The sequence below is a fragment of the Drosophila ananassae genome (assembly GCF_017639315.1).
Source record: "Drosophila ananassae strain 14024-0371.13 chromosome 4 unlocalized genomic scaffold, ASM1763931v2 tig00000054, whole genome shotgun sequence".
Taxonomy (NCBI): Eukaryota; Metazoa; Arthropoda; class Insecta; order Diptera; family Drosophilidae; genus Drosophila; species Drosophila ananassae.
In genome coordinates this window covers 5,722,729-5,748,534 of record NW_025319037.1, presented here as the reverse complement: position 1 = coordinate 5,748,534, position 25,806 = coordinate 5,722,729, and the positions used below count along the sequence as shown (strand labels likewise).

Below are 25,806 nucleotides of genomic sequence, written 5' to 3'. Positions count from 1 at the left end.
CCGCAGGAGACTACAACGCCAAACATACGCACTAGGGATCACGTCTAGTGACTCCCAGAGGAAGGCAATTGTACAATGCAATTATAAATGTGAGAAATAAACTGCACTATGTTTCCCCTGGAAGTCCCACATACTTGGCAACTGCTCCACGCAAGCTCCCTTACCTTATTGATTTTGCGGTAACAAGAAACATACCTTGCAATCTAATAAGTGCCAAAGCAGTCTAGGACGTATCATCAGACCACTCGCCTGTTCTTTTAACGCTTCTTCAAAGCCCAGAAATAACCGAACACCCCCTTAGCCTGACGTCGCCAAAAACGAACTGGCTTAAATACAAAAAGTACGTGAGTGCCCACATAGAACTCGCCCCGGAGTTTAACATGGAATCGGACATCGACTACACTACAGATCACAGACTACGAGTGCCCTGGAAGAAGTACTCGTTGCGGCTGCTAAAATCTCTACTCCTCAAGGGAATGAAGTAGAGCGAAACAAATACTACAAATTCAATAAGCAAATGGAACAGCTCGTGCGAGAAAAGAGGCATGAGCGTAGTGATTGGCAAAACAGCGGATCACCAGCTTCAAAGCAACGCCTTAGGGAAGCAGCCCAATTACTCGAACAGGCTCTTCATCAACAGGAAGAAAATGCACAGCTGAGGTACATCCAGAATCTTTCGCCAACATGGAAAGAGTACCCCCTGTGGAGGGCCCACCCCAATCTTTTACAACCCCAAAGTGTCTTCCAGCCAAACCCTGTCTCAAATTCATTCCTCCTGCCAGTCATAGCCAGAGGCTACCCTTTAGCCAATTGCCGAATACTGGAAAACACCACACAACTCCGTCATCGTAAAGACCAATAAGCCTTCTATCTTGTTTGTCTAAATTTTTTGAAAAATTCTTGCTAACTCGCATAATACCACTTCTGGAAGCTTGCAACATTATCCCGGCACACCAATTTGGCTTCCGAAGAAACCACGGAACCATCGAGGAAGTGAACAGATTAACATCCGAAATACGCTCAGACTTCGAACAGCGAGAATACTGTAGCGCTATTCATCTCGACGTGTCTCAAGCTTTCGACCGAATTTGGCTTAATGGACTCATGCACAAAATTAAAACGTATTTGCCAACATTCACCCACAAGCTACTGGAATCATACCTCTACAATAGGGTATACCTTGTGAGATGCAACGCAGCAACTTCGGGCGACTACATCATCGAAGCTGGAAGCGCGGATATTCCCACAAACGCACAACTAACTGGGTCAACGTTCGCCGACGATACCGATATCCTTAGTAGCTCCAGATGCCCAACGCAAGCAATAAACCAACTGGCTAATCATATAATAGTAGCGGAAAGGTGGCTGTCCGACTGGCGCATTAAAATAAACGAACAAACATGTAACGTTTACTTTTAATAGACAAACAGGCCCTCCGCTTAAAACAGCACCTAAAACTGAAAGCCAGCAGCCACTGGATCATAAACTCACGAACGGCACTGTGCCTGTATTTCAGCTATTACTCTACAATTTAGTCCTAAAGCCAATCTGGACGAATGGCTCCCAGCTGTGGGGAAACGCGAGCAGCAGCAATATAGACATCACACAGCGCGCACAATCAAAAATCTTGAGAACTATCACTGGGGCATCTTGGTATGTTCGCAACGAAAACATCCACCGGGATTTGGGCATCCTCGCAGTGAAAGACGAAATCCAGAAGCAAAGAGACTCCTTCAAAGAAAAACTGTCTTCGCACCCAAATTTCCTCGCCCGGGTTTCTATGGGATCCCGCCTGCGACGCAACGACCTTTCAATCCAGCAATCGATTTTTATGGCTGTCTAACTCTGTATCATTCAATATGACTGTTAGTTAATTAAAAATATAAGATTTGATACTCCTCTTGTTAGTCTCGCAAAGAGAAGATTCAAGAAATAAAAACAACGGTGAAAAAAGAACTTTCAGGAAATATTATATATAATATATAATATAATATAATATATATATATATAATATATAATATAATATAATATTATATAAATATATAATATCGCAAATAGAGGCAATACTTGATAGATTCTTGTGAAAATATAAAATCATAAAATTAATTTCTAATAATAAAATTTTTTAGAAAAGTTCCAGCCTTCTTACTTTAAAACAACAAAGTTTGGTCAATTCCCATCGTGCACTTATATGGAAGCTTTAGAATATATTCGGCAAAGTTTGAAGCCAGTTTCGTTTAAAACTGAGAGACTAGTGCGGATAGAAACATTTTTTTCCCAAAAAAAGGGACCGAAGATTTTTGATTTTATTATGTTTTTCAACACCGCATGGCCCTTTTTTATGTATACGTTTAGTAATACATTTTAAGTAAGACTTTAAATTTTAAGTTAAATTAAATTAACCTTATTAAAAAACATGCAGTAAGATTAGTTTACATTTTCATTTAATTTGTAACATTCGATACTTCTTTAAAATAAAAATAATTTAATGAAATGATTTTGCGAAAATTTTATTGAATCTTTTAAACAAAATATTATTTTTTTATGAAACAAAAATAAGGTATGGTATCAGAAAATTAACATTTATTTTAAATCTGTAATGTCTTTGAAATGTTTTTAGTATGTGTACCTGTAATTGTTAGTTTGCATGACCTTTTAGATGTTCCCTCAACAGTAGCGTGCTCAGCCTGTATAATGAATCTACATATATGTGTATCTGGATCTACACCGAAAATCATCCTTAAATTAGATATTTTTTAAAATATACACAAACATATTTTTATGAAGTTTCTTTGCATTTAATACATGTATATATGTTAATACACAGGCCAACAGAAAAAAATTTCCACGCATAATTTCATCTACTCCATAACCCCTTAATCGAAGTCCAAAACAAATATATGTAGGTTCCATCACCCACAATTTTGGAAATGTATGTATAGAACTCAAATTAAAAAAATTTCACCTAGAAGTTACCAAATCTTTGGAATTCTCATCAAGTTAAAATTACTTTTAAAAAAAATTTATAAAATATCTAATTATAAATTAGAAAGGTCTTAAATTTAACAGAGTCTTTATATTTTAAAAATTGGACAAATCTTTTCAGAGGAGACTGAATCCTACAAACAGAAAAAAAACCAAACTCAACATTTCAGAAGTGAATTTGGTATTATTGGTTTTCATGTATGTACATAAAACACTGTTATCGCTCAAAAGTAAAATTAACTGCTTTTATGTGCTTTCGAAAAAAAATATACATGTATTATTTTTACATGCTTATTACACATTTTTTAAAATACAACTAATTAAGCGTTACATATACACATTCAATATTCCTAAGTAAATAAATAAGTTATATATTAATACAGCTTGGTCATTCAGAATGACAAATATCAATACATTCACATACATACAATCCAAATTTAACGGACAACAAAAAACATATGAAGATTAGAAGATGATTATTAATCAAACTCAAACCTGTAATTGCTATTTTAGCTGACCACTTGCTTGTACCATCCAGGACGCTTTGTTTTACAGGGAATGTCAGGACTGTTAGAGATCTTAACGCCATGGTAGAAATGCTCACCGTGGCAAGCGTCAAGGCGTACCACAAGGCCTGTCCCAAGAAGAGTATGAGTAACAGCAGATCGAAAAAGACACCACCTCGACGCTAGTACCGTTCAAGAAAAATTCCTGTAGGGCCTTTAATTTCGCCAGTTGGAAAAGACGTTTTTTATTGTGAGCCGATATCACCGAGTCCTTCAGACTGAAGTAATAGCTGATCTGATAGTAATAACTATCAGAAAAGCACTTGAGTCCCCAGCACCTACGGGCAACCCGGATATGTATCTTCGCGCACAATCAAAAATCTTGAGAACTATCACTGAGGCACCTTGATAATGTCGTCGCTTATGTCCTTTCCAGGATACGGTACATCGAGGAGGCACAGGCTGCACATTCCGTGCTGTTAAACCTGATGGAAGGAACCCCTTCAGCTGCAACCAATCTGCAGAGATTACAATGTTAACCTTATTTGTGAATTAATTTCCTTCTTTGTAACCAAATTTTATCTTCCTCGCATCACATAGGCAGATCAACGCTGTATCAAACAGTCGCACTTTTTGAAACACCCAAAACAATAACAGAACACGGCAGCCAGTTTGCAAGTGCGATATTCTAGGACTAATCAACTAATTCAACTAATGGGCAGATAACAAATCCATAAGACTTATTATCACCCAAATGGTCAAATGGATGGTCGAAAGATTTCTCAGATTGTACAAGGCTGCGATGATCTGACACAGACGCAAAATTTGTTCAATCAAATTATTCCTAATGTCTGCTAACCAGAAAGACAGAAATTCAAGCAGCAGAAGAACTGACAATTTCCAATTTTTTCTTCCTCCACTCAAAAATTCAACCCTTCCTAAACTTTTAGGGTCCACTGAACCAAAGTCCATAACACACATAGGTTCTATCTCCTACAGTTACCGCAATACACCAAAGGGCAGAAATTACAATTTAAAAAAAAACACATTTTTATTACAGGCATAATACAACTTTTAATATCCATAAGTAGTACAATTAGGGTATTGAGTGTTTACCGATCAATCTCACCAAATACGACGTCTAATGTGCCAATAATGGCCACGACATCTGCCAGCATATGTTGCTTTCCAATCTTTTCCAGGGCTGCCAAGTGGGCGAATCCAGGAGCCTTTATTTTACAGCGGTATGGACGGCTTGAGCCATCCGAAACTATGTAAACTCCAAATTCTCCTTTAGGTGCTTCAATAGCCGTATATGTAGCTCCTGGTGGCACCTGGTAGCCTTGAGTAAACAGCTTAAAATGGTGAATGAGAGCTTCCATTGAAGTCTTCATTTCAAAACGCGATGGTGGCGCTACTTTTGCATCATCCGTTTTTATTTCTCCAGAGGGCATTTGATTGAGGCACTGATCAATTATTCGCAATGATTGACGCATTTCTTCAACACGGCAAAGATATCGGTCGTAGCAATCACCCTTTGTTCCGATAGGTACATCGAAGTCAACCAAGTTATATGCGTCGTAAGGTTGCTGTTTACGAAGATCCCATTTAATTCCAGAGCCACGTAGCATGACACCGCTAAATCCAAAGTTTAGAGCCTCCTCAGCAGTCACAATACCAATATCTTCGGTTCTCTGCACCCAAATTCGATTCGTCGTTAGCACATCCTCTACTTCGTCCAAACGCTCGGAAAACTTTGAAGAAAATTCATAAATATCGTCCAACAAACCAAGAGGTATATCCTATAATAAATCTATGAATAATTTTGCTTTAATTGGATAATGAGAATATATTACCAATGAAACACCTCCGGGTCGGATATAGGCAGCATGCATCCGGGCACCGGAAACGCGCTCATAGAATTCCATCATCTTTTCTCGTTCCTCGAAAAGCCAAAAAAAAGGGGTCAAGGCACCAACATCCAGAGCATGTGTGCCCACAGCCATTATATGATTTAGAATTCTAGTAATTTCAGCGAAAAGAGCTATAAAATTCGAAAAACCGAGTTAATTGCATTTTTTAGCTACACTAAAAAATATCAGGATAGCTAACTTTAGTCAAAGACCAAGTTCAAATACCCATACAGTTTTTAAAACTAAAAAAATTTTTCTTTTTTTTTTCATATTCCTTAAAAATATAAAAGCGGCTATATTACTATATACTATATTCCCGACTATATAATACATGGTACTCTTCTCTTTAACATACACCCTTTATGTCTAAAAAAGATTTTTTTTAAATTGAACTAACCTTTTTTTAGGTAAATTTATTTTTTCGATATTGATCAAAATTCTATCTAGAACCACTCACCATACAACATATAGACTTCTCATTTCAAACAACGAAAATGGACGCAAAAATTTCTTGCGGCAGGCCCCCGGAGGCCCCGACTGCCATTATTTTGGTGTTTTTTAAGTTAGAGAGTTGGGACTTTCCACATATGTTATATTTGGCCAAAATATCTTATCTACAAAATTTCTTAAGGATCGGCCTACTATATCCTATAGCTGTCATAGAACTATCGGATTGGATATTGGCATAAGTTTGGTGTTTTTTAGTTAGAAATAGGGGACTTGGTACAGATTCCATTTTGGGTACTTTTGAAGTGACATAGTAGGAATTGTTTATTGGGTCGAGTATATAACAAAACCATGTTTGAAATATTTGTAACACCCTCAAAATCTTGATTTATGGTTAAAAAACCGTTTTTCGGGACTTTTTTGCGCTTAAAAATTCCTGAACGCGTTTTTTTCAACCGATTTAAAAATTTTCGGTGTTTTTCAATAGTTAAATGTTGTAGTTTTTGAAAAAAAATATATCTTCGATTTTGTTAAACAAAAAGGATAAAATTTTTACACCTGAAACTGAAGTTTTCGACTTTTATTCGTGTTTTTCGGATTTTGATGCCAGTTTTTCGGTACAACTTACAAAAATTCTTTCATTTTTGCCACATTTTTTTTTAACAGATTATGATATAAGCACGGTTGCCATTTTTGGTACAAATGTACCACAACTGGTACATTTTTTATGCGTTGGTACATTGGATCACTTTTTTTCATTTTGGTACATTTTCAATATGCCTGGTCTTTTTTCAAAAAATTTTATGTTCACACATATTATTTTAACAAATGGCTCTGTTCCACCAAGCACAAATTTTGTATCAGTTAGAAATGGAACCATTACTAACACTGAAAAATATCGCATGCAGTCGATTTGCGATGTTCCGTCTGAAATTGAGAAAATATGTATGAGCCAACGTAAGGTCCATCACTACGTAAACAGTTATAAATTGTGAAATACATAAAATAATAAGTACGTGAAATAATAAAAGATCATTTAAAAAAAACTTTAAGAAATTTTAGTTTTAAAAAATACCGAGAAAAATTTGTGGTACATTTTTGCCCAAATTGGTACATTTTTTCAAAATTTTGGTACAAAAAATTTTTTTGGAATGGCAACCGTGGATATAAGCAATATATAATAAGTTTCTTTATCTCAAAGAGCACGTTTAGAAAGCTTCATTGGTTAAGAAGTTATGAATTTTCTAATTATCAAAGTTTTTTTTTATTTTTTACTTAAAGTATTTTAAAAAATTGTAAAATAAAATTTGTTCATATTTTAGTAACATCTCTAATTTTTTCAGGATTGCCAATAAACAAATAGTCCCTCTGGACAAATATAGTCTCTCCTCGGGAAAGCTAAGTCATGCGATTCGTCATTTTGTGAACTGGCCAACAGCTGCCACTAAACGATCCGAAATGAAATAGCCCCAGTATTTCTGAAGACGCTTAGAACTTTTCCAACATTTTTTTTAATTGATAGCCGAAGAATTAAAATTTTTCTTTGAGCGATGGTTTTCTAAGGTACATTTATAGCATTAAATAAACATATTCGGTTGTTTGTGCGGGCAGTTCTTCTTCATTTCTTCAATATGAAGAAAACTGCTGCTTAAAGTCATCTTATTTTGGTAGAAGTTTTTGGGGAACCTGCTTTAGCTGAGCGAACATGCCAAAAGTGATTCGCACGGTTCACACAAGAGCTCGCCGAATCTTTGGAAGTCACTTAAGCAGCCATTTCAAAACGTTTAAATGCAGCGGGATACATTGGAAACCCAGGAAATTGGGTTCCATATTAAGTGAACCCGAAAAGAAAGTCTTCTTTGTATCGGATAGTTATTGAGGATGAAAAATGGATTCATTACGACAACCGAAATATAACCGAAATATGCAATAAGGCACGATGCAATTATTTCCCATCATGACTGCGCTCGGCCCCATGTAGCCATTCTGGTTTTAAACTATTTGGAAAAAAATAGATGGGAATTGTTACCCCACCCGCCTTATAGCCCAGACCTTGCCCCTTCTGCCTACCATTTGTTCTGCAGAACGCCATCATTGCATTTCAGTTCACATCAAAACAGGGTATCAGAAATTGACTTGATTCGTGCATCGCCAAATAGTATTACAGTGTCGTCGGCAAAGGTTAATACAATAGTGTTTGAATTTGTGGGAATATCTTCTTAAAGTTAGGGGTAGGGCACATGGGGGTCGACACTTCTTTGTGGCATTTATTTTATTTTACTTTAAAAACTTTAAACTTTTTAATATGTCTTAAGAAACGTTTGCATATACAACCGTAGTCATTATTATTTTCAAAACACACAATTATTTGCACATCCCAACTTCTTTTGTTATTCTTGTTGTTGTTGAACGATTTCACTGAAACAAATGTTATTGCGTAGCTTGATCCTTGCTGATGGGACACAAAAAGAAATGGGAAAGATAGAGGTTTATAGGGAAAATCTAAAAGCACAAGAAAAAAAGCTTATCAGTTGTCAGAAGTATTTGCACACGTTTTCGGTGCGTCAAAATTATTTTCACAAAACTTAGTTTGATTTATTTCAGCTTAATATCTAACAAAATATTTTCTTAATTTTATCAAAATACATTAATAATATTTAGTTACACCACCTTTGGCATCAATGACAGTGTTGGGACTTGTGCCAGCATCAAATATCATAATTATTTCTATTTAATTTTCTCAGTGTAACTAGCCGCAGCGGTCCACTAATTGCCCGTTATCAGCTGTTCCATATTCTTTGTTTTTCCATATTGTCGGTTTGGTTGGGATCGGCCGCTGCAGTTGTTTTGGGGTTAAATTGACCCAATAAAAATATTGAAATCGAATTGTGGAGTCTTTATTAATTCGGTCGCTATCAAAACGCTGATAGCTCAACATTTCGGGGTCACCAAATGCGCGTGATCGCGCTCGGTTTGATTTGTGATCATTAAAGTGCTTAAAGGAAACCTTGTAAAGGAAAATTTGTTGCTGATGTTTCCATTACATTGCACCTTGCACAAAATCTTACATAATGGAGTCTGGAGACGTATTTAGTGCCTCGGTTCCTGCAAGCAGGGAAAGGCTGTTGCGGCGAAGAGCAGAGGTGACCTACCAGGAGATGGAAGCCCTGCATAATAAGGTCAAGCATGCAGTGCAGAAGGACGATTTGACCATCATGGTACTGGAGCCGTTGGAAATTGCGTTGCACAAGAAATTCACCACACTCCAGGATGAGTTAGAGCAATTGAGCTCTAGTGAAATTGGGAGCGAATTATTCTGGAAGTTCTCCCAGCTTGCCGCTGATGTGCGCGTTGATATTCAGGTGGGAATGCCAAGGTACTCCATGAGGGTGCCTAAACACTCCACTCGTCTCGACGGCACCACTGGTCCTGCTTCGTCAATGGCAGAACCAACCATAGCGGTGATGAAGGTGCAGGGTGGTCTGTTGAAAAATCGCCGCTCATGCAGTCAGGATTACCCGCTGGACCGCGACATCCAATCGGGTTCTTAGGTTTTTAAATTGGAGCGAAACCCGAACAACGATCACGATAGCCAGGACGTGTCCAATTGCGTCTCATCAGTGCCCCTGCTATCCACCGCTCCCCCCTTGGTCGCTGTTTCCACATCGCATCTGGCAGTTCTCTGCGATGGATTTTCTAAAGCTGCTGTTCTTAATCCCTCATCTGGCCCGGGATTTGGTTTATTGTCACCGTTGCCGATTAAGTCAGCGCCCAGGTCTGACTCCATTCTGGACTCTAGCCTGCACCCTTCCAATAGGGGGAGGTCGTCGTCGCTGCTGCCGCCGTCTGCCGCTGCCAAGGTGGCTGCTGCTCCAGCCGTGAAGGCTCCCGATCCTGCAATCGAAAGGTGCGCCAACGCGCAATTTCTGAAAGAAGTTCCCCTCCACTCTCGCCACTCTATTGACGCCTGGCTCGAGCGCTCTCTGGATCTGGATGGACACGGCAGCCTGCAACTGAGAATTATGGACCTTGAGATCATCAGCAATATTATGTGATGAAGCTGTCCCATGCCCCTAAGGATTTTTTGTTGAAAGATGGAATTCAACGGGGGGAGGATGTTGGGACTTGTGCCAGCATCAAATATCTAATTATTTCTATTTAATTCTCTCATTGTATCTAGCCGCAGCGGTTCACTAATTGCCCGTTATCAGCTGTTCCATATTCTTTGTTTCTCCCAGATTCGCATGCGCTTTGTTGTTCTTTTGTAGCTCATGCACTTTGGGAGCTTTGGTTCACAATGACTCCGTCGCGTTTTCGATTTTTATCAATGGTTCTTTGATTTTTTATAAAAGCCCAAACGTTTTCGATGATTTTTAGATCTGGGCTTTGAGAGGGCCAAGGAAGAACCGACCGATTAAGGTCGTTCAAAGATTTGGTCGGTATCCTACCCTTGTGGCATAGAGCATTGTCCTGCTGAAGAATCCATTTATAAGAAGGAAAAAGTCTATTTCCTGACATAAAAGCGTGGTCATTAAGGATTCGAACGTATCCGTTCTGGTTTAAAGTTCCTTCTATCGGTACGAGGTTTCCGAATCCATAATAGGAAAGGCATCCCCAGAACATGACTGTGCCACCACCAAACCTATTGATTGGCTGGGCTGCCAAATGCTTTTAGTTTTTCTTCAAATGCATAAAATGATGGCTGTAGGACCCCTGATAGGACTGAAATGCAGCCTCATCCGTCCATAAAACATTAAACCAATAGTCAAGAGGCTTATTAATATATTCCAATGCAAATTGCAGGCGTATTGTTCGGTTGGTTGGTGTGATGTCAATCACTAACATATATATTGAAATCAGCGGATAACATATGTATTGAAATCAGCTTCTTTTAGCCTGCGACGAATTGTAGAATCACTTATTTGTTTACCAATTATATTTTTTGATTCTTGGGCAATTTTTACTGGACTTGCACTTGGATTGCTCGCTACAACTCCTAGTAAGTGCCTGCATTGTCTTTGGTCCAACACAGGTTTTAGGCCTGATCTTTTCTTATTTTTGAAAGTGCCAGCTGTATCCATCTTTTTTACTAAGTAGTAGATATTTCTGCGTGAAATTTTATACAATTTAGCGATTTCAGCCGCTGAAATACCGGCTTTAAGCTTAATAACAATTTCAGCCCGGAGCTCAAGGGTTAACTCCCTTGTTTTAGGCATTTTGTTTAGACAAATGTAAAAGATAAATTATTATTTTTATTGAATTTTCACCGAATTGAATTTATTAGAACAAACGAACCGCCAGTTGTCGCTGAAAACCAAATATAAAAATAAAAATAATTTTTTGACGCACCGAAAACGTGTCTATGAAAAGTTGTAGGCAACCGATCTAATTGTACAGTTACTGAATTGTATACCAATCGAAAGGTATTGTTTTAATAAGATCATTTTTGTCCAAACATTTTCCAAAAGTTATTTGGTTTGGGAGAAATTAGGGCTAAAGTAACAAAATTTAGAATCACTACATTGGGGCTGGGGGAGACATTTAGTACCTAGATACAATATTTTTTGCATTTTACTCCTAAATACGCGTCGATTGGTACCTCAACCGATCCGACATTTCTTTCAAAAGATATCCATTTTTACAGATTTTTTAAGGTAGTAGACCAATGTGACGGCCCAAATTTGGACGTTTTTTTGAAATTTTTTTTTAACAAGAAAATAAAATGCGATTGTCTTGTAATTTTTACATGTTTATTTTAATAGTTTCTAGGGTACAAAAAAATTTAGTTGACTTAATTATACTTTAAATTATTAAGAGTATTTTCTGTTGAAGTAGAGGTCACGAAAGAATGGTGAGCTGTTTCGGGGAAGCACACAGCCTTCCGTAGTCATCAAAATTTAAAAAATCAAAGAAATTATTATTATGTAGACCCTATTCTAATGAACAAACCAATACTATACATAGAAAGTGAGAAATTGTATAAATGTTGGAGTTTTGAAAAAATATTACTCAAAATCGAAGATTTTCCGTTGATAAAATGTTTGAAAAAATCAATTTATTATTCGAAATTTAAGTGTTTTAAAGGTTAGGTATTTAGATATGTGTATGTAGAATATTCAGTTAAATTTTAAGCCAAATCGGTTGAATAGTTTTAAGTCAGTGCTTCCCCTAAATTTCAAAAACCTAGTTTCGAGAAAAACGCGTTCAAAGTTTCGACACGCGTTCATACTCACTACGGCGCGCTCTCTTGTTTTGCCAATAACTTTAACAATATTCTAAATTTTGGTCTGAAAATTTAAGAGAATGTTTTTGAAATGTGGTTCTTTCAAAAAATGTAGAAAAAAAAAATTCGATTTTTTGAACCCATCACATTGGTCTACTACCTTAAAATGAAACCAGAGTGTCTGTTTGTCTGGTTGTCTGTTTGCGCCTTGGCAATCCTGAAAAAATTGGACGTTTGGGATATAGTTTGTTACTATCATATGAGCAACTATTGTTCTACAATTTTTTGAAATACCTTAAGCTTACGTTAAAAAATTAAAAAAAACGTTGGTAATTAAAATATTTATTACTTTATAATCAAGAACGATATTAAAACGTGCTTTACACCGATGAAAAGGTTTTTTAAATATCTATTTCACTTCTTTTTAAGACCAAACGTCTTAATAGTACACAAAAAAAAACAAGAAAGGAAAGCTAACTTCGGGCGGAGCCGAAGTTTATATACTCTTGCAGTTGAGTCGCAGTCCGCTAGGTGGCGCCACGCTTCTTATATAATTAGATATATAACGGATCGTATATAGTTGGCCGATCCTTATGAAATTTGGCGAATCAGATTACTTTGCTAAAAATATAACCTGTACCAAGTCTCATCTTACTAACTTAAAAAACATCAAAGTTATGCCAATTCCGATCGATCTATGACAGCTATAGGATATAGTCGGCCGATCCTTATGAAATTTTGTAGACAAGATATTTTGGCCAAATATAACATGTGTGGAAAGTCTCAACCCTCCAACTTAAAAAACACCTATGTTATGGCATTTCCGATCAATCAGTTATATGGCAGCTATAGGATATAGTCGACCGATCCCGGCCGTTCCGACTTATATACTACCTGCAAGGAAAAAAAGGATGTGTTCAAAGTTTCAACTCAATAGCTCCAAAACTGAGAGACTAGTTTGCGTAGAAACTGACAGACAGACTGACAGACGGACATGTTCATATCGACTCAGGAGGTGATCCTGATCAAGAATATATATACTTTATAGGGTCGGAGATGTCTTCTTCACTGCGTTGCACACTTTTGATCAAAATTATAATACCCTCTGCAAGGGTATAATACACGGAAAATTTATTTTTTTTTTTTAAGAAAAAAAATTATTTTTTAAAATTGGCCTACTTGATATTATTCTTTTTGCACGAGGAGATAGCCCTTGAGATGAAGCAACTTTTGATATATCGTTTATATTTGGCAAAATTCGTTAACCCAAGATATATTCCTACAAGAGGAGCCACCAATTTTGTGCAGTCACCTGTGAAGCTTGGTGTTACGTGCACATACATATGTACATACATGGATGTGTATATGATGGGGAATATTTTATTTGAGCTTGTGAATGTATGTGTGCAATAAACTTGAAAACATGGAGTAAATTCTTTCAACTTTTACTTTATTTGTCTATGGCCGACTATATCCTATAGCTGTCATATAACTGATTGATCGGATATGCCATAACTTTGGTGTTTTTTATGTTGGAGCGTTGGGACTTTCCATACATGTTATATTTGGTTAAAATATCTTATGTACAAAATTCATAAGGATCGGCCGACTATATCCTATAACATATAACTGAAGGATCGGAAATGGCAGAACCTTGCTATTTTTAAAGATGCTTGGCGCTGTTTCCAATATTATACCCTTGCAGAGGGTATTATAATTTTGGTCAAAAGTGTGCAACACAGTGAAGGAGACATCTCCTGAGTCGATATAAGCATGTCCGTTTGTCCGTCTGTCTGTCGGTTTCTACGCAAACTAGTCTCTCAGTTTTACAGCTATCGAGTTGAAACTTTGCACACATCCTTTTTTGTTTTGCAGGTAGTACATAAGTCGGAACGGTCGACTTTATCCTACAGCTGCCATATAACTGATTGATCGGAAATGCTAAAACTTTGTTGTTTTTCAAGTTAGAAAGATGGGACTTTCTATGGATTCTAATTTGGGCCAACTTATCCGATCTGCCAAATTTCATAAGGATCGGCCGTCTATATCCTATAGCTGCCACATAACTGATTAATCGGAAATGCCACAACTTCGTTGTTTTTCAAGTTAGAAGGCGTTTCAATGACTATATGCGATTCGCTATATATCTAATAATATAAGATGTGCGGCGCCACCTAGCGGACTGCGACTCAACTGCAAGGGTATATAAACTTCGGCTCCGTCAGAAGCACGGTTGCCATTCCAAAAAAATTTTTTGTACCAAAATTTTGAAAAAATGTACCAATTTGGGCAAAAATGTACCACAAATTTTTCTCGGTATTTTTTAAAACTAAAATTTCTTAAAGTTTTTTTTAAATGATCTTTTATTATTTCACGTACTTATTATTTTATGTATTTCACAATTTATAACTGTTTACGTAGTGATGGACCTTACGTTGGCTCATACATATTTTCTCAATTTCAGACGGAACATCGCAAATCGACTGCATGCGATATTTTTCAGTGTTAGTAATGGTTCCATTTCTAACTGATACAAAATTTGTGCTTGGTGGAACAGAGCCATTTGTTAAAATAATATGTGTGAACATAAAATTTTTTGAAAAAAGACCAGGCATATTGAAAATGTACCAAAATGAAAAAAAGTGATCCAATGTACCAACGCATAAAAAATGTACCAGTTGTGGTACATTTGTACCAAAAATGGCAACCGTGGTCAGAAGTTATCTTTCCTTTCTTGTTTTATTACAAAATTTATTTGATGGTGAAATTCTCATAAGGATCGGACAACTATATACGGTTTGATCATTTTATATACTTATATCAACTCAGGAGGGAATGATAAACAAGATTATATATTTTAGGTTGTCAAAAAAGTCTTGCGGTATTTCTATTGAATTTTCAATTGTTCATAAAATTGGATACAATAATGCGATTCAAGTCAAATATGCGCCGTTTTGTTCGATGACGCGTTCCCAACGAGATGCCAACTTCATAATGCCCCTCTCATAGAAGCTCGCTTCCCTATTGGCAAAAAATTCGGAGATCCAATTTTCACAGGACTCTCTTGTGGCCAACTTCAGACTAAAAAGCGCGTTCGCCAGAAACAGAAACAGGTGGTAATCACTTGGTGCGAGATCCGGACTATACGGTGGATGCGAAAGAACCTCCCATCCGAGCTCCCGGAGCTTCTGGCGCGTCACTAAAGATGTGTGTGGCTTGGCATTGTCCTGGTGGAAGACATTTCCGCCTCTGTTGATCAAAGATGGCCTTTTCTGCATGAGTGCTGTCTTCAAGCGGTTCAGTTGTTGGCAGTAGAGGTCCGAATTGAGCGTTTGGCCATAGGGAAGCAGCTCATAGTGGATTATTCCCTGCCAATCCCACCAAACACACATTACGCATTACGTTATCGTAAGTTACCCACTTTTCATCGCCAGTCACCATACTCTTAAAAAACGGGTCGATTTGGTTGCGATTTAGAAGCGATTCGCATGCGTCGATACGGTCAAAGAAGTTTTTTTGCGTCAATTCGTGTGGCACCCATACATTCAGCTTCTTAGTGACTCCAAGCTTCTTCAAATGGTTTATAACGGTTTGTTGACTCATGCTCAGCTCTTGACCGATGCTGCGACTGATACTCTGCCGGTCTCTTTCGACCAATTCAGCGATTTTATCGTAATTTTTTTTATTTTATTTTATCGCAAAAGGTAGTTGGATGCTTGAGATGCATTTTTGCCTTTATCGTAGTAGTACTGTAAGATATGCCGTATTTTCCCTTTATTTTGCTCCATGATTGCAACGCTATAACTTACGAACGACTTAAAACAGAAGAAAATCAATCAAACACGTGTTAGCGCGTGAAATGAGCTTTTCAAAAAGGTATAGTATGACCTGATGCGACGAATAAAACAGCGCCTTCAGCGCCAACTAGCGAAAATACCGCAAGACTTTTTTGACAACCTAATACTTTATATTGTCGAAGATGTCTACTTCACTGCGCACACTTTTGACCTAAATAATATTACCCTCTGCAAAGGTATAAAAACCTCTTGACAAAATAATATGCAAAAGGTAAAACAAAAATCCCATATGTCGTAGATTAGTTGGAAATTTCATATTATATGGAATTTTAGCTTTGATTTGGTTTTCGGTTCCCATTCGTTTTTGTGTCCTTATGGGATACTTTTGCGGCTTTGCAGATCGAGGAAGAATGAAGGTGGGCGCATAGCGGAAAGCTTTAATTTCAATTACATCTAGAGTTAATTTATGGGATATAAATGATAATATATGCAATAGATTGTGATTCCTTTAAATAACACGTAAAGAAAAATTAAAGGACGGCGAAATCAAAGGACCTGCAGAAAGACCTAGCCCGACATAGTCCTGGTTAACATGTTAGGAACAGTGAACAATAGTTGTTCCAGGAGTAATTGGGAATCAACCGGACCAAGATTAACCATATGAAGTAGAATACAAGTACGATGCTTCTGCTTTAATATTTTCACCCAAAAAAAAAACGGAAGGCGATAAACAGCATCTCAGATTATTTTTTTTATGAAAATATAAGAAACAGCTTTTGAACAGATTCTTTCGATGAAATGAGTATTGATGGCTCCAAAAGCATGAGCAGTATTCTATGATACAACAAACCAGAGAGCGTAAGAATAGAAGAAAGATGTTGTCTGCGGTCTGTCGCCAGAAATTTGTGCGTCCATTTTCGTTGTATGAAATGAGTAGTCTATCTGTTGTATGGCTAAGGGTTTCGTAAAGTCAGCCTAAAGACTTATTTGACTTACTTAATGTATTGGTTTCGATTAAAGCTAAGAATAACCAATTCTCTTAAACAAAAGAGGGATGATATGGATCCTCAGGAAAGGTTCTGGAAAGAGTAATTTAATCAGACCTAAAGAATTTCTATCGTGGTTAATTCGACCAAGTGTTATATTAATCATGCCAGGGGAAGTCGTGGTCGTTGGTTTTGGCTTTAAAGTAAGCCTAAACATCAATCTCAAATGTGTCAGGGGTAATATATTTGTTGAGACCGAGAAACAAATATATTAGTCATATCCATAAATGCAATCATTTCTAGCACCATCGTACTCTACAGTAGTTAGGTTTACTCAGAAACACTTCACCCTTTTTACTGCGCAGTATACTAGATAATACCGAAAAATACGGTATTTATATAGCTGACCCGGACACGCGTTGCTGTGACTTTTTCACACAGATGATATTTGTAAAAAATATGGTGATCTCCTTATTTGACTTTCTACTACTATAACCCTTTAGTACAATGAAATTATTTACGAACAAAGACGAAAATGTTGATGTTGGTATACAAATTCACTGGACTGAGATTTGAAGGGGAAGTACGTTGAACACAATTAATTAAAATGTTCGTACACTTGATAATAAGCAGAATCAATAGGTACAAAATAAAAATTTATCAGATTAATTATTTCCATTTAAATTTATAACAAACAAGAAAGGAAAGCTAACTTCGGGCGGAGCCGAAGTTTACATACCCTTACCCAGTCCGGTAGGTGCCGCCACGCATCTTATATTATCAGATATAAAGCGGATAGCATATAGTCGGCCGATCCTTATGAAATTTGGCAAATCAGATTATTTTGTCCAAAATAGAATCTGTGCCAAGTCCCATCTTTCTAACTTAAGAAACACCAAAGTTATGCCAATTCCGATCGTTGTATGAAAGCTATAGGATATAGTCGGCCGATCCTTATAAAATTCGACAATCGGATTATTTTGCCCAAAATAGAATCTGTACCAAATCCCATCTTTCTAACTTAAAAAAACCCAAAGTTATGCCAATATAGATCGTTCTATGACAGCTATAGAATATAGTCGGCCGATCCTTATGAAATTTTGTATGTAAGATATTTTGGTCAAACATAACATGTGTGGAAAGTCCCAATCCTCTAACTTAAAAAAGACCAAAAACACTAACTTAAAAAACACCAAACACCAAACATTTCCGATCAATCAGCTATATGGCAGCTATAGGATATAGTCGACCGATCCCGGCCGTTCCGACTTATATACTGCCTGCAAAGGAAAGAAGGATGTGTGCAAAGTTTCAACTCGATAGCTTTAAAACTGAGAGACTAGTTTGCGTAGAAAATGACAGACAGACAGACAGACGGACATGCTCAAATCGACTCAGGAGGTGATCCTGATCAAGAATATATATACTTTATACGGTCGGAGATGTCTCCTTCACTGCGTTGCACACTTTTGACCAAAATTATAATACCCTCTGCAAGGGTATAAAAAAACGACCAAATATTTTTAAGTGAAACAAAAAAATTTTTTAAGATCAATTAATAACGTTTTGAAATTAATTGCAAACAAATTTTCCTTACGGTTTCGCTGAAATCAGCGTTCGAAATGGTTTTTGAAAAAGTATCTTCTGTCAGTGCCGCGTGCAACAGCCCTAGATTTTTTTAATATTCTAAAAAAAAATCATTCAATATTTATATTTGCACCAATTATAGAACTTGTAACAAGATCTATTAGATTCACTTTTATAAAAATAAACAAGAAAGGAAAGCTAACTTCGGGAGGAGCCGAAGTTTCAATACCGTTGAAGTTATGTAGCAGCTTTTATTATATATATGTATATCGGATCGTATATAGTTGACCGATCCTTATGAAAATTTCATTGATTCGATAATCAATTTTCGAATAAAAATGTTGGAAACCGATCCTTATGAAATTTTGTAAGATAAGATATTTTGGCCAAATATGCGGAAAGTTTCAACCCTCTAATTTAAAAACACTAAAGCTACGGCATTTCCGATCAATCAGTTATATGGCAGCTATAGGATATAGTCGACCGATCCTGGCCTTTCCGACTTATATACTGCCCGCAACAAAAAAAGATGTGTGCAACAGATTCCATTTTGGGCAAAGTAATCCAATTTGCTAAATTTCATAAGGATCAGCCAACTATGTCCTATAGCTGCCATATAACTGAACGATCGGAAATGCTGAACTGAACGAACCTTGCTATTTTTTAGAGACGCTTGGGGCTGTTACTAACATTTTTATTAGAAAATTGATTGGTGAAGGATCTGACAACTATATAGGAGCCAATATATATATAATATAAAAAACCAGCTTTTCTTTCTTGTTTCCATTAAAAACTTGATTTTTTATTAACGTTAAAGTCATTTGATATATAAGTTTTCTGCAATAATAACTGAACCTTTACAAAAAGCTATAAATGAGATTTTCGAATCACTTCGATTTAATTATTAATATACTGTTAATGTTAATAACTTACTTCGGATATACTTGGCACGAAGCGGTACTTCAATGTTCAGAAGTTTTTCAACTGCCAATGAGTAACACTGTTCATTGCACATCATTGATACGTAGTCTAATCGATCAAAATAAGGTAACGCTTGTGTGTACGTTTTATACTCTATAAGTTTCTCCGTTCCTCGATGAAGCAGACCGATGTGAGGATCAGCTCGCATTACAGTCTACAAAAAATACAGGTGAAATATGTTTAAAAAGTGACGTCTTATCACAACCTCTCCATCCAGCTCCAGCACAAGACGAAGTACTCCATGTGCAGCAGGGTGCTGCGGACCAAAGTTTAGAGTCAGGTTTCGAACAGACTTCTCGACAGGAATAACTTTACCTGTTAAAAAAAAATATGTAAAACAAGAAATTAAAGCAAGCTTCAGGCGGTGACGTATACGTACATATACGGTATGCGCTCAAAACTCATCGTTATGGTTTTGACTTCGTTGCGTAACCAATTTGGCATCGATTTAAGCTATTTTTACGTTTGTCCTTTGATTTTATTGTATTTTCGCCGATCCTGTACCCTTGAAAGGGATTCCTAAGGATTACAGGCATTGTGCCGACAAAACCACGCTGTGGTTACTACATAGGGTCAAAAATAAATTGAATTCGGCACTATAGTTTCAGATTTCAGTCCCATGGAACATCTGTGGGACTTTTAGGGGGCAGGATCAACGAAAATTAAATATAATAATAAAAAGAAATGTAAACAAGAAAGGACCCTTGCAGTTGAGTCGCAGTCCGCTAGGTGGCGCCACGCATCTTATATTATTAGGTATATAGCGGATCGTATATAGTTGGCCGATCCTTATGAAATTTGGCACATCGAATTATTGTGACAAAAGAGGAATCCATTGAAACTTCCATCCCTCTAACTTGAAAAACTTAACTTGAACAAAGAAGTTATAGTATTTCCGATCAATCAGTTATATAACAGCTATAGGATATAGACGCCCGATCCTTATGAAATTCGACAAACCAAATTTTTTTCCAAAATAGAATCTGTACCAAATCCCAACCCTCTAACTTAAAAAACACCAAAGTTATGGCATTTCCGATCAATCAGTTATATGGCAGCTATAGGATATAGTCGACCGATCCCGGCCGTTGCGACTTATATACTGCCTGCAAAGCAAAGAAGGATGTGTGCAAAGTTTCAACTCGATAGCTTTAAAACCGAGAGACTAGTTTGCGTAGAAACAGACAGACGGACAGGCGGACATGCTCATATCGACTCAGGAGGTGATCCTGATCAAGAATTTATAAACTTTATAGGGTCGGAGATGTCTCCTTCACTGCGTTGCACACTTTTGACCAAAATTATAATACCCTCTGCAAGGGTATAAAAATAAAAGGAGAATTGGTCAAAATTACGTGGAGGACAACGTAAAAATGGGTCCAATCGACGCCAAATTGGTTACATCAAGTAGTAAAAACAATTTTGATACCGTAAATCTTACTAAACTTGATTAATTTCGCCACCTTAAGAATTATTTGGTACAATTAACTTTTTGTACGCAACCTTTTTTGTATTTAAATGACTCCTGTTTTGTGAATAATTTAATTGATAGATGCAAGAAAGTTACTTCAAAGGAAGCTTAATAAATACACTTTTTCTAAAAAGGTCTTTTAAAAAATACATATATGTACATATGTATATGTACATATATATGTTACATATATGTAAATACATACATACTGAGTTTAAATAAATGAAGTATATACATATGTATGTAAAATTTAAATAGATGGTTCTGAGTTTGCGTAAAAACGGATAGAACTTATCCTGATTAACTATATATACATACATATATATATAAACTTAGGATTAGAAATGTCTTCTTCACTGCGTAGCATGGTTTTTACCAAAATTTTGATACCCTCAGCAAGGGTAAAAAAATTATATTAAATACATACTGTTCCATGGAGGTACTTTCCATAGTGAAGTAATATCATCCGGGTACATTACCGGTCCACTGAATTGTTGCATAAATTCTGCATCAGGATACCATTTTGCAGCTCCACGTAGGGTTTGCTGAAAACTAAAAAACAAAATCAAAAATAAAACTGCAAAATGCACTATTGAACAAATAGAATTTTTCGCTTATGTAAGAGTGATTATTTACTTGGGTATGTCATATCTTGCTGCAGCAGTTGGGAAACGATATTTTAATTGGGCTAATATAGGACTGGCAGAACGCCTTGCAATGCTCGCAAACCCCATTTCGTTATAATCTTACTATCTTTGACTAAATATGTATTTTTTTTGCCCTTATTAACACGGAAATTAGTGTTACCGTGCTGAGAAACGGTCTAAACTCAATCTGGCCAAATAACATCAAATTATTGACATCAAATAATTTAGAAGTAACAAGAACTGAAAACTTATTTATGGATTACACCTTACAATACATGTATGTGTATGTACATAGTTTACAGATAAATTTATGGAATTTGTACGCATCTTGAAATTAGCAATTTGTGAAAATATGAAAAAACCGTTTTAAAAAAATACTGAAAATACTGAAAATTTTTTGGTATCAATATCAACAACAAACCGTCGTACTCAGATAAATTATATACGTATGGATGGGTAATTCTCAAGAAAGGTCAACCACAATCAAAAAATTGAAATTCAATAATAGCATGTTTTTTCACATTACTGTGGATGACAGTGACCAAGAACCAAAAATTTTCTGTTGGCATCCGATCTGAATGAATTATACACCAATCGAAATTTATTGTTTTAATTAGATAATTTTTGTCCAAACATTTTTCAAAAGTCGTTTGGTTTGAGAGAAATTAGGGTGCAAGTATAAATTTTGAATCACTAAATTGGGGCTGGTGGAGACATTTAAATCCACAAATAGAAGATAGTCTTTCTTTTTCTACCCCTAAATAAGCGTCGATTGGTACCTTAACTGAACCTAATCCGAAATTTCGTTCAGAAAAATTTTTAAAGCTTTTTCCAAATAAAGGCAGGTTTGTCCCTCTGTTTGCCTAGGTAACGATTAGTTGCAGTGCTGAGGTGGCATCTTTGGGGATATCGGGTGAGAAATAGGGTTGCACGCGGTTCCGGCCAGATCTCGTCGGCTAATGGGCGGCTAATAATACATACATAAGTCAAACACAGTCTCCTCCAAACGATGAACACCAGGATCCCTTAGGGTCCTCGAAAAAGCCAATGGAATGGGCTGGCGGCAGGGCGGTGGCAATTAAAAGAGACATTTTAATCACCATATTTATTCCTTAAAGAAACTCCAGCTAACTTCGTTCCGCAAGCATTAAAAGTTGATTTTTTATCGTTCGCATCAAATTTAAAAAACTACTGCACGTTCTTATTTGGCTCACGACCCATTCTTAATAAAAATACCAGTTAATAGCAAAAAAAAGTTTTGAAAAAACACAAAATGCAACACGACAAACCAAAGTGAAGAATTAAATTAACAAACATCCAAAAGACTCTTATTTTTCAAACTCTCAGTCAAAGGGTAAGTAAATAATCTGATCAAATTTAAACAAAAAATATCGGTTTTTCTCTGAGTGAGACCTTTTAACTCAAATACCGAATCCATAAGTTTTTTCCTGACAATTTGTTCAAAGGGTCCATAATTGAGACTTATTTTCTAACAAGCAGAATCTGTTAAACGTTTATTTGCAAGCTCTGGCCCGAAGTTAGCTTTTCTTTCTTGTTTTGAGATAGAGCTGAGAGATATCTATATAGATTCCCATGATACCCAAGCATATATGGTTTTTGTCAAAATTTCACCCCCAAAATTAAAATCTTACCAATGCTTTATTTATAACTTATTTATTATTATTTACTTATTATTTATAACAGCGAAATTCAGCCAAATCGGAAATATTCATTAATATTAGTTTTTAGTTGTAATTGAGGGGAAAAAAGATAAATTTAAAATTTTTCTCTAAATTGGAGCTATCATTGCGAACACTGGAGTTTTTTTTTCGTCTGATTAAATTTTGTAATCACTAACATAATTCTCTTGAATACAAGTCGATTTCTAACTAACTAAACAAACTAACTAACGAATTAAAAAAACTAAAAACAAAAATAGTTTGTGTCTAAGGACACCCATGAGGAACGAAGTTCCTTTGGCATGTTTTCGTTTAGCAGGCATGACTAGATGGAGGTCAATGAAGAAGGTTCCCACTACATACGTACAGCCCACCTTCCGTCCCACCGACCGAGGGACGCCGCGTAACGTACGGCTCGAATCGCGGGAATAGATCCGAGATAGATTAAGCGAAGAGTAGGAGAAAGATATCACGAGGAAGAGTGTTGCTCAGATAAGGCGGTTAATATAAGCGATTTAAGATTGTTAGTGGAGCAAAATGACAAGATGTGGTAGAGACCATTGTAGTCCGAACATAATACCTTGAACGGATCATGTTGGGCATATGTCGAACTACAATGGCTGAGGAGTAGAGGACGAAAGTTTCTAGTCCTTCTACTAGCAACGTTAAAATTTACGCGTGTTAAAAAAAGCTGGCTGTCCACATTTCCATATATAAGATTATATAGAAACATGACACCCAGCATCGTTCTACGGTTTGTTAATGATGGTAAGTTGATTAGTAAAAGTCTACTACGATAAGAAGGGAGGTAAAGATTTGCATCCCAATTAAGTCCCCTAAGAGCAAAAGTAAGAAAGTTTTTTTGTACAGATTCAATGTGATCTTGGTGTACTCCGTATTGAGGACTCCAGACACACGATCCATATTCAAGAATCCGACGGACCAATGATGTATATAACGTTTTAGTTATGTACGGGTAATTAAATTTTTTGACCATCTTTTAATAAAACCAAGCACTCCCATAGCTTTATTAACCATGGTAGATATATGGTCGGTAAATTTAAGTTTCAAATCTAATAGGACACCTAGATCGTTAACCTGAGTTAATCGTTCTAAGGCGTTCCCATAGAGAAAGTACATAGCCTGGTGAGGACTAGAACGTTAAAAAGACATGAGTTTACATTTCGATCCATTGGTATTTTTGAAGATAGAATAGATCAGATAATAGATCACTTCTTCTTATTATCTTAAAGCAGACGGACGCGTTTTTTTTTTGCTTGCACTGCGTGTTTATATAATCTCTAATAAGGTTACCTTAAACATTCGGTGTTTATTCCTACACACATTTTTTAAAAACAAAATGTTGCATTTTTTATATCCGTGTCGCTTTGCATGAGCAGTGATATATTTGGAAGTAAAATATTAATTTGATTAATTTTCCTTCCAAACATAGCGCTGCTCTGCTTCTTCATCTTTTATGGTGTTGCTTCTATTCTCGCTCAATAGAGATTCTTATCTCTATTCTTTGCATTTTACTCACATTAACCGCTCTCTTTAATCTCCCATTTTCGTTTCGCTGGTACAGTGGTTCAAGGTTCTTCAATAATAAAAACAAATAATATTAATAAATTAATTATTTAATTCTTAATAATCTTTAATAAATTAATTATTTAATTTTTAATAATCATAGAATTTTAACTTGCCTGTGCGCTGAAGTCTTGTTATAAGACAATCTATTCTTCCCAGACTATCATCCACTGCTGGCTTTGTAAAAACGTTTTACACGCAAAGTGTGCCGGGTTCACGGCCTCAGTTTCGGATGCTTTTTCACGAAGGTCTGCACTTTTGCTGTGACGGTTGTCGTGCTGTTCAGGATGAAATGAGACCGTTCATGAGGCAGACTAAAACTGGATTCAAGGAGTTGATTAGCGGTTTTCGAAAATCAATGGCAATTTCGAAAACTCTGTGCGCTCGATAAAAAGTTTAGTAGTTTCAACTAAGAAATGAGTCTCCAAAGCGTAAGAAATCCTCTTTTAGTGATGTGCTTGTGGCGAAAAATCTGCAGCCTGCTCAGCCAACAACTATGCAGCCGCTTATACCTCTGGCCACCCCAAGGCCGGACCTGAGAAAAAGTCGGCTTCCGAATATCTCAGAATTAATGGGCAATTTTCCGCTTCAAGTGATCCCAGACCCAATAATTCAAACGCCCTTAACAGTCACCAAACAGGGTAACCAACCGCCCGGACCCCCGGTACCTACTGATGCCGCTTTATTAGTTACGACGGCACCAAAACCCTTGCAGGTGATCCCATATTTTTGTTTCCCGGCTTGCCTCCCGGCTTACTTCTGAGATTGATATCTCGGCTTACATCAAAGCCAAAACAAAAGTCGACATAAAGGTGGTGGACATTACAAAATTTAAATATTCATACACCAGGCACACGTCATCTTTCAATATACGTGTGCCCTTGCAGATGTTCAAGACGATTGTTTGTTCCGCCAGCTTTTGGCCAGAGAACATTTTCTTACAAGCACATCAGTCAAGTACGCTGAAGAAAAAAATAACCAAACCTGTGGGCGTAAA

At 36.6% G+C, this 25,806-nt stretch overlaps 1 protein-coding gene across 2 annotated transcripts; it reads right to left on the bottom strand.

Moving 5' to 3' along the window:
• Positions 1-4,545: 4,545 nt before the first annotated feature.
• Positions 4,546-21,756, bottom strand: LOC6501780 (NADH-ubiquinone oxidoreductase 49 kDa subunit). Of its 2 annotated transcripts, XM_001966893.4 has the most exons (6): positions 21,533-21,741; positions 21,324-21,448; positions 19,631-19,740; positions 19,378-19,579; positions 5,348-5,535; positions 4,546-5,293 (listed from the first exon to the last, which is right to left on the bottom strand). In XM_001966893.4, exons 1-6 carry the CDS (start codon positions 21,628-21,630, stop codon positions 4,604-4,606), a joined length of 1,413 nt encoding a protein of 470 aa, XP_001966929.1. In that variant the 5' UTR covers positions 21,631-21,741; the 3' UTR covers positions 4,546-4,603. The 2 variants fall into 2 exon arrangements, with proteins under 2 accessions (XP_001966929.1, XP_014759515.1); XM_014904029.3 differs by lacking the exons at positions 4,546-5,293; positions 5,348-5,535 and adding an exon at positions 6,592-6,778 and having other exon boundaries at positions 21,533-21,756.
• Positions 21,757-25,806: the final 4,050 nt, after the last annotated feature.

Coding starts and splice junctions, on each gene's coding strand:
- LOC6501780 (XM_001966893.4), bottom strand. CDS start 21,630: ATGGGGTTTGCGAGCATTGCAAGGCGTTCTGCCAGTCCTATATTAGCC. Junction 21,449..21,532: donor GCAAGATATGACATACCCAA/GTAAATAATCAC, acceptor TTTGTTTTTTAG/TTTTCAGCAAACCCTACGTG. Junction 5,536..19,377: donor TCGTGCCAAGTATATCCGAA/GTAAGTTATTAA, acceptor CGAATTTTATAG/CTCTTTTCGCTGAAATTACT.